The sequence below is a fragment of the Cricetulus griseus genome, chromosome X (assembly GCF_003668045.3).
Source record: "Cricetulus griseus strain 17A/GY chromosome X, alternate assembly CriGri-PICRH-1.0, whole genome shotgun sequence".
Lineage (NCBI taxonomy): Eukaryota > Metazoa > Chordata > Mammalia > Rodentia > Cricetidae > Cricetulus > Cricetulus griseus.
Window position 1 is genome coordinate 83,714,648 of NC_048604.1, and position 15,102 is coordinate 83,729,749.

Consider the following 15,102-nt stretch of genomic DNA (forward strand, 5'->3'; position numbering starts at 1 on the left):
ATGTTGAGCAAGTCATCCCACCATAGGCAACAAATAACATATCTAGACTCCCTGTACATTTCCCATCCCTTTGTGACTTGTTCTTTTTCTATTACTTTATTCTTTCTTTAAAGAAATTATTATTTTTAAAATATTCATTTATTTATTTTCATGACTGTCTATACTTGTTCTTTTTTAAGCCTATACACATTGAGAAGCACACTGTAACCTATTTAGAGGTTTCTTCATCTGAACCTGCTTTAAAGTGCATCTGTAAACTTTTCTGTCTGCATAAGAAAAATCTTAAAACTACTATGTAGCTTAGCTCATGACATGATGGTAGTTCAATCCCACAGGCATTGGCCAGGAGACTCATGTCTCTACATGCATGAAAGACTGTGTGATTAGGAAGCTGCATTTTGCTCAATTTTTGTGTGTTTGGAACCTTTGTTTAAGCTTTCTCAGTTCATATGAGGAAATTCATTGCCCCACGTTGAGTACCATTTGTAGTGAGTCTTTCTCTGTCCTACCAGACAGCTCCCCAATTAGTACATAGAGACTTATAATTAATTATGAAAGCTTGGCTGATAGGTTAAGTTTGTTTCTAAGTATCTCTTACAACTAAAGTTAACCCATTTCTATCAATTTACTTTCTGCCTTGTGGCTTGATTGCCTTAACTCTCTACTGCCGATGCTGCTTTCTTGTTTCCTGCATGTCTGACTGGTGAGTCTCTCTTCTTTCCATAGTTCTCTCTGCCCCACTAATCCTGCCTAACCATTGGCCATTTACCTTTTTATTAAACCAATCTGAGGGACACTTGTTTACCACATAGAAAAAGATTATTCCTTGACATGTTTTTTTTTTATTTTTAATTAAATCAATTTTTAATACAAGGTGTCATGTAGTCAAGGCTTTCCTGGAACTCATGAAATACTTGGGGCTAACCTTGAGTTTCTGATCTACCTGCTCTCCATTCCAAGTTCATGGTTTGCAGGCATATACTAGCATGGCCAGTTGTATGTGGAGTCAAAGAGCATACCCAGAACTTCATAAATTCTGGGAAGATACTCCATATCCCCAGCTACCTTACAAAGCATTTGAATAAAACTTTAAACATGCAAAAATCAAATTTGTAAATTAGTGTTATTTTGTAGAACGTAAGACAGCATGTATGGAACTACCACATCACTTGAAAATATCCATAATGATTGTCAAAAAATTATGTTTACAATTTTTCTCAAAGGCTACTGCAAATGTTACCTTCAATGTATGAAAAGTAGGCTAATTATCATGTTCAAACATTGTTTGTGATTAGCATTTATTCTAACTCTTTTAAGAATTATTTTATTTATTTTATATTTATTTGTGTGTGTGTGTGTGTGTGTGTGTGTGTGTGTGTGTGTGTGTGTGTGTGTGTGTATCATGTGACTGAAGATACCAACAGAGGCCAGAAGGGTGTTTCAGAGTCCCCTAGAACTAAAATTATAGGTGTTTGGAAAGCCACTGGAAGTAGCTGCTAGGCACCATAGTTTTGTCCTCCAGCAGAGCAGCAAGTGGTCTTAATCTCTGAGTCATCAATCTTCATTTTTGACAGTTTAAAAGAAATCCTTGAAAACCTGACAAAGAATACAAGGAGGATACTAACTAGGGATGAGCCCAGGTCTCAATTTCAACTCAGCTTGGAAGAGGAATATAGGCATTAAGCCAGACAATGGTTTTGAAATAAAATGTGGAAGTGCCAAAAGACAATTTCCCAAGAAATGGACATTCTCCAATGTTTCCTTAATGATGAAGTCGGCAACTGTTAGACAGAAAATCTATGTGAACAACTGAATCTTAAATAAATATCCTTGAGGAATATTGATTTTCTTTTAAAAAGAGATTTATTTTTAAAACTAGATATGTACATATGTGTGAGATTGCCCATGGAGTCCAGAAAAGGGTATCAGATAGCATGTAGGTAGAGTCACTGGCACTTGTGTGTCACACAATGTGGATACTAAAGTATTCGAGAAAAGCAGCTAGCATTTTTGCAGGCCACTCCTTTTTCTTTTTAAGAATAACACTCTGCCTGCTATTTATTCTTTACAAATACACTCCTCCAAAGGTAATCCAAAACAAATTTCCCTTATAAAAATGTATTCTGGACTGGGGAGACCATTTTTCTTTCCAATAAATGTACAAGAAAGCTAAAAATACAGAGAGGCTAAAGCAATTTCATAATTTGAAATATATCATCTATGGGTTCAGTGTTGAAAGTGGCTTTTTCACACATTGTCAGAGATATGGGTCACCCTTTAGAAAAACCAACAGCAATCATTGATGAAGAAGCATTCTACTTATGCAGTGAATCAAGTGGTACTCACAGCTTTCTGTTCTGATTGTTAGGTGTCATTTTCTGTACTATGAGACTATTTTTGTGAGATTTTAGTGCTTCAGAATATTACAAAACTGCATCTAATTTTGGGGTATTTTCCAGGTGATGGTCCACATAAGGAGATGTGGCTCTAAGTAGAATACTTGTCTAACATATACTGTGCCTTGAGTGCTCCATGCCTCGTATGGCAAAATAAAACAAAATGTTGTGAGTCAACCATTTCTCTAAATCTTACACCTCCTAATCAATAATACCTACTACTCCTATTAACCTGATATTCTGCTTCCTCTACAAATCAGGGAACTGTAGACATGCTTTTACTCACGGTGAATGTATCTATTCCAAATGAGATGAATATACAGGAAATGGGGAAGCAAGAAAAGTGGGAAGAAAAAAATAATATTGACTTACAAGACTGCTTTAAGAAACTTTTGTGTGGGGAGACAAGTTGTATGGCTGTTTTTTTCCTTTTGTTTCACTCCTCCATTTACTACGCTAAGGAAACAGCAGGACTGGAAAGAGCCCATTTCTCACGTCAAAGCAAACTTGTGATTAAGTGTACAGGTGGAAGTGAGATTAGGTTAAGCATCACTGCTTTGATTATTATGTAAGAGAAAAGCAAAATTGTCTACAAATTTAAGGAAGGATTTTTGTATGTATAATGTAAAAACAGAAAGTAAAGGAAAATTAAATGTACATTTGTGAATTATATGAAAGAGTGTTAAACCTCAACTCATTGGCAAACCCATATGGCATTAAGTTTTTGTGGATCCATAACAATAGATGGAATGGACTTATCTGTTACAGACACAGAGATCCTTTTACTCACAGAGAAACACTAAGAGAACCAAGAATGTTACTTACACGGGGGTGTCCCCTCAATGGAGGAGATACAAATCAAATACTTGCATTCCCTCCAGAAAGATGAGAGTGGAGTTTGTTAACTACATGGTCACCTTTTTTCTATAGAGGCAGATCTCACCCTAATTCCCAAGAATGATTATCACAGACTCTTCCCTCCCTATACCATTACCCATCCTTAGTGGAGATGTCACATGTACTTTATGGACTACTGACCTCTATGCTCTTGGCCTTTTAGATATAGAATCCACTCTCATGATCACATGTACCATGTAAAGGAATCTCTATATAGTCATACCTTAAGCTTTATTGTATACCTGGAACTGGACTGATTGTTGCCTGGAAAACTTTTCCCAAACTGTACTGTATGTTTAAATTTGTCAACAATGAACTACCTGATATTAGATTCCCCAATGTCTGATTCAGGTTGATAAAGTCAATATGTACTGGGTTTTCATTTGTATCTCTTCATGTGATTCACTTCCCTGTATGATACCTGCAGGGACTCCCGAACTTATCCACCAGGTCCGCTTGTTTATTTCATGGATCATTGGAATGAAAGTCTCTGTGATGGCCACAGTGGAGACTTTACCACTTTGGTAACTAACCTACATGCCTTTTTGAAATTGCTGCTCTCAGTACTGCCTCTAAGCCTGCAGTCCAAGCCCCCAAAATACTTATTTTATTTTTTAAAGAATCATATCTAACCTTAAACTCTATTTGGAGCAGATATAAGTTTATCAATGAATAAATGAATTTTAATAGTTCCAGAGAAATCTGTGCTTTTTTTGAAACTGGTGTTTTGCCCTTATGTTCAAAACCCAACTTTTCAATTTATCTAATGAAAACACCCATGTAAGCTTGAGGAAAGCAAGTAATTCTGGAGGACTAAACCTTGGCTCAAGTGCAAGGAAACTAAGCACTGAGCTTAAAGACAGAGTCTAAATTCTGGTAATGCTATTTGCAAGGACAAACTGTTCCGTATAATGAGGTTATTGACTCGCACACTTTTAGGATGGTTTCAAACATGAGAGTAAGGCTCCTGAAATCTCAGCCAGCAACATTAGCTGAGAAACCAAAACTGATCAATAAATAACCACCATTTGCAGGCTCCCAGGAACCTTTATCATAGTAGAAGTTGTTACAATTTTGGCCAGGCATGGAGAATAAGGTAAACATGACCTAACATCTTTTTATAATTTATCACTGGCTTCTCATTTGCACATGGAAGCCATTGATTAGGTGTTTGTTTGTTTGTAACTAACCTAGCTTTCTATTGCTCTTCTCAGGTAAGATCCTGTGATTAAATTTACCCCAGACTTCAAAATGCACATGCAGAAAGAAAGACAGTAGAAAGATTTCACTCAGGCTAGCATTTTACTGAAGAAAGATTCAATTACATGACATTTCACTAAAAATTCCTGACCTTATAAGGAACTAAAGCCTGAATGCATGTTTTTTTTCTTTCATAAGAAAGAGAAACAGAACAAGGGAGATCATATTGTGATTCTTCACAGCTGTTGAAGATGGTGTGATGCAATGGCTTGCTTTAAATTAAACCAAACAATATGAAGAGTATCAAGGCTGGCAAGCAATGCAATAAAGCCACCAAAGAATTTAATCTACCTTGAAGTTGGTGCTACTTTTTGTATTGATGGTACCACACTGGGGCAGAAATGAGTCCTTTAAGGCAATGACTTGTTAATAGGCTTAAGATCACAATATATAAATAGGATATGTTGATCAAAAAGACAGCTTTGCCTCTGCAATTGTGCTATGACCAATATTTCCTTACACGTTATTTCAGTGATTATACATAGACCTTGTCAATGTAAAGTGTACAACAGGAGACATACAATCCATTATGAGGTAATACATATTGTTAGAGGTTGCTTCATTACCTTCACTGGCTGAGTGCTTGGCTTTTCCTGATACAAATGCTGCCCTTTAGACAAAAGCCTTTCCACATCCAGTTGTTTAGCTTGAACTGCTCCTTCAGTTTCCTGGGGGGAAAGAATGTATACAGTGCAGATTAACTTCACAGTTAGTAATAAAATTACTAAATTTAAATATACCCTTGGAGACTCCTCATGTATTGAAAATTAATTTCTGCATAGTACACAGGAGCAGGAAAATGTAGGTTTTGATAGGGAGAAAATATAGGTTCTTGTGAAATACAGTAGCATTAAAACAATCCAAAATCTTGAATTGTATCATGGTAATATAGTGGACAAACACAGACATTACATATTTCTTTAAAAAGCAAAATGCAATAATGAGAAGTACAATTTATCAATACATATAAACACCAGATTTAAAATCAGTAATACTAATGATGTTAATGTACCTTACAGACTCCTTATTTTGTAAGTTTCTGTTTTGAACTTCAGTTCTAAATTCTGTCTCTGTCTCTCTCAACATACACACACACACACACACACACACACACACACACACACACACACACACACACACTTGCTCCGTCTCTCTCTACTTGTGAGTGTATATGTAAAAGAAACCAAACAACTATTTTCATCTCCCTGTTGAAATGAAGTTCCTTTCCCAAGAATAAACACACAGCACAGTACCAAAGCTTATCATTTATTAAGCAGTCAAATTAAACAGATCTTTTGAAGAGTGATTAGATTACTTTTATTTTTCCATTGCCGGTGGACAACTGAAGCCTGGCAGAGGAAAGCAAACACTCCTTTAGGTATATGAATATAAAGTGTTTTGTTACTGACTTCTGTCTAGCTCTTGAAGAAACAACAAAAGAAAGGTGAATAATTGAAACTGAAGGAAGTGAAGTTAAACATTACAGAAGACTTTTTGGTTGGAACATTTGTTAAACACTGGGGTGGTATATTGATTAATCAATGTCCTGTGTCAGTCAGGGCCTGGGCAACCTTCCTCAGAGCTGCTTTTCATTAACAAGAATTCTTGTCTCCCTCTCCTATCCTGGTGCCTCCCGGCTCTGGTGTGTGTACATGTCTTGCAGCTTCACCTTGCTCTGTACACTGTGTTCCCACATGTTCCCCCCTCAGTTCACAAGGGTGGAAGCCTATGAGTTCAAGTCACTATAATCTGATCATGCACAGAAGGATATCTTGGAACATACGAATGCTCAGCACCTGTTCTTTGAGAGAGAGTGTTTGCCTTGTTATTATTAGAATAACTACAAGTGTGAGACGGGTACTTTGGTCAAATGTGTCCCTAACATTAAAAGCATTTGCTGTATATTAATAAAATAAGAAACTACATACTTGACTCTCCTGGAAAAATTGATCCATGCTCTACTGACCACTGCCAGAAAGGTATTGTGCTTACAAGTAATTTTTGATAGTAATTCTTTGGTAGAGGTAGAATAATTTCCATCTCAGATCAGGAACAAGAAACATCTATTTACAGGCACTTGTTTCCTAATAGATCTACAACAACTGCCCATTCTACCTGGACTCAACCTACAACACATTTTGGTGTAGTGAATGGCCATACTTTGTAAGAATAATGTGAAAAAATAAATGATTCTAAATAAAGAGCATATTGTTATCAACATCAAATTACTTTAAAAGTAGCACAATGCAGCCACATTTTTCATCTGTACATGAATGATTTGTGTGTGCCATGCATTACCAATATAAGTCTATGTACTGTGAAAGAACATTTTTGGAAAGAAGCTATATCTGCAAGCATGGATTAATTGATTAGAACTGCAATTATGCTAAGAGCTTCCAGTGTTGCAGGTTAAGAGCCTAATTACCTTATGTTGTGCTAGTTTTAGCCACCTGAATATTCATTCCTTGTCCACCTCTGTGTCAGAACTAACATCCTGTTACTAATAGATAAAATGAATAAAAACCTTTAGGATCCATTAAATTACCAGACTACTAGCTTCCACCCACCCCAAAGCTAAGACTGTCAAGATAGCACTTGAGGCTTATAGGGGAGATACCCTATCTTGTAACCTGCTTACCAGATGTACCTGTCACACTATTTTACTATTACCTTGATTTCTGACTTTCTTTGTTTAATACTATAATACTTCATGGGACTGCTTCCATTTGGGAACATGGATCCAGGGATAACCTACCTAGCTCTATGTTCCCAAGGCCATGACCACTCAAATTTGGCTACAGAACAAACATTTCTTATTCCCTTTGAAGTGAGATCTGTGGCTTTTGAATCGACAGTAGCCTATCTAAATTACATGCACATTTCGTATTTGAAATGAATTATCTTGAACCAGAGTCACTGGCATTTATTATACATGACATAGGAAAAGTAGCTCTTAATGCTGGATTGTGATTTTAATGGAACACTAAACTTGAAGTAGCTGGAGGACTATAATTCACATTAAAACCAGAAACTTCTAATATACCCAAACCTGCCCTGTTTTAGATAAAAAAGAAATCCTTCCTTTCAAACACTCCTATTTCTATTTTTTACTCACTAAGCAAAGAATAACAAGATCAACCACAGATTCCTTCCAATGAAATATACACCTCAACATACAGATAAAAGCTGACATTTGATACATTTAACACAATTTTCATTTCATAATATTTATATGGTTTTGCAATGGATACCAAGTTTCTCCTATTATTTCTATCAATACTATTTATTTTAATAAAGAAGTATGATTGCAATATAATATGTGCAAGAGTGGGTCTGTGAACTTCCATTACGGATGGGATGGAAGAGGGGCTCTGGGTCCTTGCTCCTTCCCAGGGAGCTGTTAGCTGCTAGTAGTTGCTTGGTGAGGGTTACAATCCCTGGTTTCCAAAGGAAAGAAGTTTTGATAAAGAAGTATGGGATGGTCTGAAAGAATATTGAAAAGCATATAAACAAGCAGAAAACTTCAATTTGGCATCACACGGGCATTATTTTGGATTGTTATCAAAATGTTTAAGGAAGAGGAGAGGGATGGTAGTCATGGGAAAGAGCTAGGTAATACCTCGAATGAATACAAACTGCATGGTCAAACCTTACAATTAGTAAAAGAAGAACATGAGAAGGTGTACCAGGGCTTTTCATTTTGGCAAACAGCCAGCCCCCTAATCATGATAAGACTTAATATTAGCTATAAATATTCACCTTTATCATAACTCTTATTTTAATCTGTTTCTCTTCACCTATATTTTGTCTCAGGGATTTTACCTTTTCTTTCTGTATGCCCTACTTTCCCTGCTTCTTCTCTGTCTGTCGGGCTGGGGGCTCCCTGCTCAGCTGGCTGGCCCCAGGCATCTCCCTCTATCCCTCATTCTCTTGTCCTCCTTCTCCTTATTCTTGTTCTCTTGTGCCTAGTTTTCTACTCGTATTTATTCTGTCTGCAGACCAGCCCTCTTTTCTCTGCCTAGCTATTGGGCATTCAGCTATTTATTAGACCCATGTGGTGTTCTAGGCAGGCAAGATGAAACAAATGGAACACATCTTTACATAATTAAACAAATGCAGCAAAACAAATGTAACACACCTTTACACAGTTAAAGTAATATTATTTAGCATAAACAAATGGAACATATCTTTACATAGTTAAAGTAAGTTCCGCAACAAAAAGGTTTTCCCCATTCAGGAAAAAACAAAATTGAGAATATCAAAACTAATAATTATGCTGGTAAGGGATGACTCCCTCAGCTCTCTTACAGTAATCTCCATTAAATACATATCCTCTGTTGCCTGAAGATGATCCTGAAGCATGGGGTATGGAATTTTACATTCATTCTAATCTTGAATCCTCTTCACCTCCTGATAAGTACTTAGGAGATCTTATGAAAATGCTAACTTCATAACCTAGGCAAGCTAGGGCATGGCAGAGTAAAGGAATTTATTTATCACCCCCAAAGCTCCATGATCTATAATTGATATTTCCAATGCAACAACCAATCTATTTAAAACTCTATAATGAAAGATGGTGTTGGACTGTCCTTCCATATTATCAGGAGAGGCAAGAAAAGAACTACAGCTATTTGCATCCAGACTAAAAGAGGCATTTGTGGATCCTGTGGATCCTTCATTGCCTTCAAATTTACTTATTTCCCACACTAAATAGTCTCCTACAGGCATTGTAGCACAAGAAGATAAACCTTCGGAATGGATTTGTTTACACCATAAGTGCCACAAAATACTAACTTCCTTACTCTTCCTGCTCAATTAATTCGGGGGAGGACCTGATGTCAAAAATTATATGGATATTGATCCCTGCTATATATTACCCTTAACTAAAAAAATCATTACTATGGAAAGAAAGGAATCATTATCCAACTTGCATACTATGAGATTTCTTTTTCATATGAACTGAATTTGTGATTATAAAAGTTGTCCACTATTATTCCATTCCATATGCAGATACTTGCTTTACTGTTGGCTTATCTAAGGGTATAGAAGAGATTTATATTCCAGGTAGCCATCAATCTATTAATACTTTTCCTCAGCACAATAGGTGGGACTGTCTGTTTTGATTTATTTTTACAGTTAATTCATTTACAGTTAATTCAAAAACTCTTAAATATAATTTTAGAATCTGCTTATTTTGTAGGATTATTTCCAGCAATAGAAACTGCTTGAATTTTGTCTTCACATTCTGTTATGCTTCCATTACTACAGGAACTAAAACATGTGATTAAAACCCACACACATCCTTCGTTTATTACTCATACTCATGCATACTCTAACCTCCCTGGTTTTATTGCAGAAGAAAAAGCAAGCTGATGCATTAACATGCTTTATTTTGACTTCTCCAGAAGAAAATTGGGAAGGAGTTATATCTGTCATTGCAGATGGATACACTGAAACATTAGAGATTCCTCTTTGCTTCCTCTGGCCCAGAGGCATCAAGGACAATGGCAGAAGGAAAGGAGACAGTATAAGTAACCAGAAAGGTAGCAAACCTCCAACTAAAGAGAAAAAGGATATATCAGCCATATCATCAGAAGTCAATTCTGATACCCTTGAGCCAAGTTAAAGTCGTATGCAGTAAGGGAGAAGTTATTCTATCAAATACACAGGGCCTTATGTCACCTGAGAACCCTTTTCTGGTGATGCTAGTTGCTTTGACTTGTGCTTCTGCGGTGAGTGTCTCTGAGTATGTATTGGTCTTATGTTCTTCATCCTCCTTTGAGTCACCTTGTAGATCAGATGGATCCAGCTTCTGCTATCTTTTCTAATGACTCAGTGTTTATGAATAGGCGTTGGGACTATAACAGACTCATCCATTCATCTGAAAAATGGACTGCATTTAATTTTTCCTTGGGATTTAATTTACTTCATATTTGCATAGTACAGCATAACATTTGTATTCCTATTTATGGGGCAAATATGAGCATATGCTCTATAACATATAAGAACTTCTAACTATATGGGTCTCTAGATTTTTCTGATCAATATAATAATTTAACTTATAGCACTGGATGTATTTTGGGTATCTGTTATTGGTGACAGGGTATTATACATAATGCTTTCAGTGTTCTAATACTGTATTTGCTTGGTCATAGGATACTCATACACCAAATGACAATTAGCTTCATCTATAGCATCAGAAATAAAAAAAAAACAATCTGGATAATCTGCTATTAAGTCACAAAAAGGGGAGATGTTGAACACAGATCAATAATGGAGTCATGTAAGGGGTAATTGAAGTGCTTGTGATAATACTACAAGAAAACAAGTCAAGAATCTTGTGATCTGTTTCTTCTAGAACATGGAATTCATTGTGGAATGTGCTTGTTTGTGGCCCTCGAAGGTGTAGCAAATAGGAGTGAGTTAACTTTAGCTTTTTTATTGCAACTGAATATTGTAATTTGTTTATTGTTATATGTGTCTATGGAAAAAACATGTTCTTTTCATGTGCAAATTGTCCTTGTGATTATATACATCTTGAATTCATGAGAACTTTATGAATGTGACCTTACTTTACCCTAAGTGTAGATTGTCTGATGTTCTGAATAAAGCTGTCTGTTGCATAAGACTTTAGTCTGCCACATTTATTGGTCTGTTCACTCAGGCCTAACCACATCTAGAGTGTAAAACAGGATGAGTGTATCATATGTCTTTTTGAGTGTATGAAATTGTCAAAGAAAATGTTTTTAAAAATTTATAGTCCCTTGGAAAATTGGAAGTATGGGTGGATATGATTGGGATACATTTACACTTGCATCAACATTTTCAAAGACAAATAATTTGGATCATGATTTTTAAAATCTTATGCAAAACTTAACAAGTGTAAATTCACGGTAACTTTGATTCCTTTAAAATTATTTTGTTGTTGTTTAAAGTCAGTACTTTTTTACACTTTTGAATTTCGATTCTTTTTATTGAAATAAAATTATACAATATATTCTGATAAGTTTCCTCTAACTCCTTCCAAATCCTCCCTAACTCCTCCCCCACCCAACTTCATACCCTTTATTTACCTCTAATTAAGTGTAAACTTGTATAAATCCATGCCTTCAGAAAATGATCATACATTATGAACAATGTTACCCAAATTGTTGGTTTCTAGCCAAATGACTAGCATCCTCTGCCTGATTCATATTCTTTCACGATAAGTAGAGAATTCAAAGGATCACAAAGATTGGTGTTACTATTCATAAGAAACAGAGATATTTAAGAGCTGGATACTGAATTTTATTTTACAAGGAATTGAATGAAATGCACATTTAAATTAGTGAAATTTTCATTGGCAAATGAACAGAAACAGCAGCCAGGCTGAAATCAGGGAAGCCCAATTATAGTTCTGAGATCTGAGCAGGTGTTTGTTAGAGAGAAATGAAGATGACATGCCAAATAAAACACCTAGGTTTTGCAACAGGAATCGCAAGATCATAGTCCTTCTGTATCCCTAGAATACTCTTTGTTCATCAACTTCACCATCCACAGATTGAAAATATTTTTATAACAACTGTTCTGAGCATACTGAAAATTTTTCTCGTTTTCCTTCTCTAAGCAATACAGTACAACCATTTACATGGCAATTGCATCATATTGGATATTGCAAAAATATGACTGAAATTATACAGGAGGATGTGGTTAGGTTACATGCAATAACTATAGCATTTTATAAAAGGAACTTCCACATTCATGGATTTTAGGGTCTTGGAGTCAATCCCTTCCAGATGCCAAAGGACAACTGTACATTCCTTTTTCAGGTCACCAAAGTAATTCCAGATTCAGTTTTCTTGTGGATGGATATTTTAATCACATCATTTCCTTCTATTTTCATGGTTCCAATACCACTGTGTCTATTTTCTAGCATTTCCTTCTGTCATTACTACTATCATCTTTTTATCTTTCCATGAAATAATAAAGAACTTAAATACCTGGAAAAATTTAGTGCTTTCTCTGTAGAAAAACAGCTATAAGTGAGAGAAGTCAAGCATAGAACTAAGTTCTTTACAATTCTTCTCTTTGGAGATGTATATATATATATTATTATATGCACTTTTGAAAAAATCACTGTTAAAAGATCATTTTGAAGAAGTTCTATAATTTGTTTCACTCTATTTACAGTGTTAATTTATTAGTAAAATTATAGGTCAGTTATTTAGGACAAGATATTATTTTTTGAAGAATCAATTATATAAACACAATCAAATTCATTCAAACATTATTTAATATATATATATATATTTCTTGAGTATGTGAATACACATAAAATGATAATAATCTTGAAAGAAATGAATAATAGATTAAAATTACATTGATGATATATACTTTAGATAAATACCACTTGTTATACAATAGCTGAACAAGTAAACTGATGAATTTAAAAATGTCACATGCAAGAGATAGCTAACACTTAAGAATGTTTGAAAAGGTCATATTGTAATATACTATTTTATAAACTTAATACACACACACACACACACACACACACACACACACACACACACACACACACAAACACAAGCTTAAATAGAGTTACCCTATTACAATGGATAATGTTTCTCAGAGAAGTCATAGCATTTTAAATAAATGCAAGCCTAGAGCTAGATGTGGCATATTTTAATGCAAGTTATTGATCAGAAGAGGTCCCAGAGATGACACCCATAAACATAACAACAACACTTCTATTGGTTGTCCACTAGAAATTGTAGTTAAGGCCCTATGCTAAAGATGGGAGAAGTGGCACAGTCCTTTAACCCTAGCACTTGGGAGGCAGGGACAGATCTCTGAATTCAAGGTCAGTGTGGTCTACAAAGTGAGTTCAGGACTACAAGGAAAATCCCTTTTTCAAAAAACAAAAACAAAACTGAACAACAAAAAGACTGTGTGCTGAAGACCCCATACACATTAGTCATAAGACCTGACACTTATGACCTTTAAACTTCCTGACTGCGAGATTTTATGGTATCAGAATATGCTATGCAGGATGAATGGAGAGAAAAGTCATCAGCAATCTTACAACTGTGAAATTTTTGTGCTATAAAAATGACTGAAATGATTAGCAAGATATGCACATTTGCAATAATGACATGACTGTTTGGGAAGTAACCAAATAGTTTCTAATTGGACTTAAGATCTACTCCCCAGGAGGAAATTCAGGCCTAGCACTGAAATTCAGGCCAACAACACAGGCTGGGGAGTTTATAGGCCCTAGGAATGAACTTACAGCTATTATTCTGCTAAATGGACATAGTATCAAACTTTCTTCTAAAAGATCTTGTTACCCATAGATTAGTACACACTACCTCTCGGTCCTCATCATAGAGGCTTCATTGTGCATGGATGGTGGCTAATGCAAAAATTCACAAGTGGTCAAAAAAAGAGAGAACAAATATTTATTGATTTATCAGTCTTAGGTATGATATTTATCTCTAAGCCTTTATCCAAAGCTCTGGGGGAAAAAAGGTAAGAAGGGGTGAAAGACAGTGAGAACCAGGGTTTAGGGAAGACTGATATGACAGGGCTTTTTGTCTTCTTGACCTCATAGATTCCATGCTGGGGTATTGACTGGCTTGATCTTTTGCAGGTAGGTCTTGTACAGGCAACTACAACTGCTGTGAGTTCATGAAGGCAAAAGTCCTGTCATGTCAGAGAGAAAGACATACTGACACAGACAGACAGACAGACAGACAGACGCGAGAGAGAGAGAGAGAGAGAGAGAGAGAGAGAGAGAGAGAGAGAGCAGAGACTGAGAGACAGGGAAAGAGAGGCAGAGTCTCATTATCCTGGAAATTACTATGTAGAACATAAAGATTCAGCTGCCTCAGCCCCAGAGTGAGATTATTAAAGGCTTGTGCCACCACTTCCTGTGGTAGCTCTTACTATGTTAATTCAGTCTACTCTTCTTTAATGCAAATAAATTCTTCAATTTTCTTATAGGGCACAAATGAGAAATAGTCCCATTTCTTCAATTAAGAAAGGGTTTGGATTCATTTTTAAAATAATTGTGTGGCTTGCATGTATGTCTTGTGCATTGTGTGTCTGTAGTGCCCAAGGAGGCAAGAATAGGGCATAAGATTGCCTGGGCTTTGGGTTTCAGATGGTTACCTACTAGGTTAAATACCAGGTTTCTGGAATTCAAACAAGGGTCCTCTGGATGAGTACCCAAGCTGTCTCTTAACTGCTGAGCCATCTTTTCAGTGCCAGGATAAACATTCTTCCATGGCCAGTAATTTGTATGTGAAAATCCATTTCCTCTGACATGACTTTACATTTTCAGTTCATGATATAAGAGAACGACATGAAGGCCACAGGTAAACTGGCAACAGCTAATTATTGTGGCCAGTTTTTGTCAGTAGACAGTGTTCAACTTCAAGGGGCATGCAAAGTCTTCACTGGATTTCAATAACAACAATGTATGCCTCATTTTAATAATAGAATATATCTATACAAGTTTTCTTCTCCTTAATTCCTGATGTTCTTTGTAATGCAAAACTATACAATA

The 15,102-nt window shown here is 35.9% G+C and overlaps 1 protein-coding gene across 3 annotated transcripts in view; it reads right to left on the minus strand.

Annotated features, from left to right (window-relative positions):
- The window catches only part of Dmd (dystrophin), a 1,637,847-nt gene that overhangs the window by 700,317 nt on the left and 922,428 nt on the right, over positions 1-15,102 (minus strand). For all 3 annotated transcript variants that reach the window (XM_035449892.1, XM_035449894.1, XM_035449893.1), the window contains one exon: positions 5,120-5,221. In XM_035449892.1, coding sequence (XP_035305783.1) covers positions 5,120-5,221 — 102 coding nt within the window. The remainder of the gene's footprint in view (positions 1-5,119; positions 5,222-15,102) is intronic.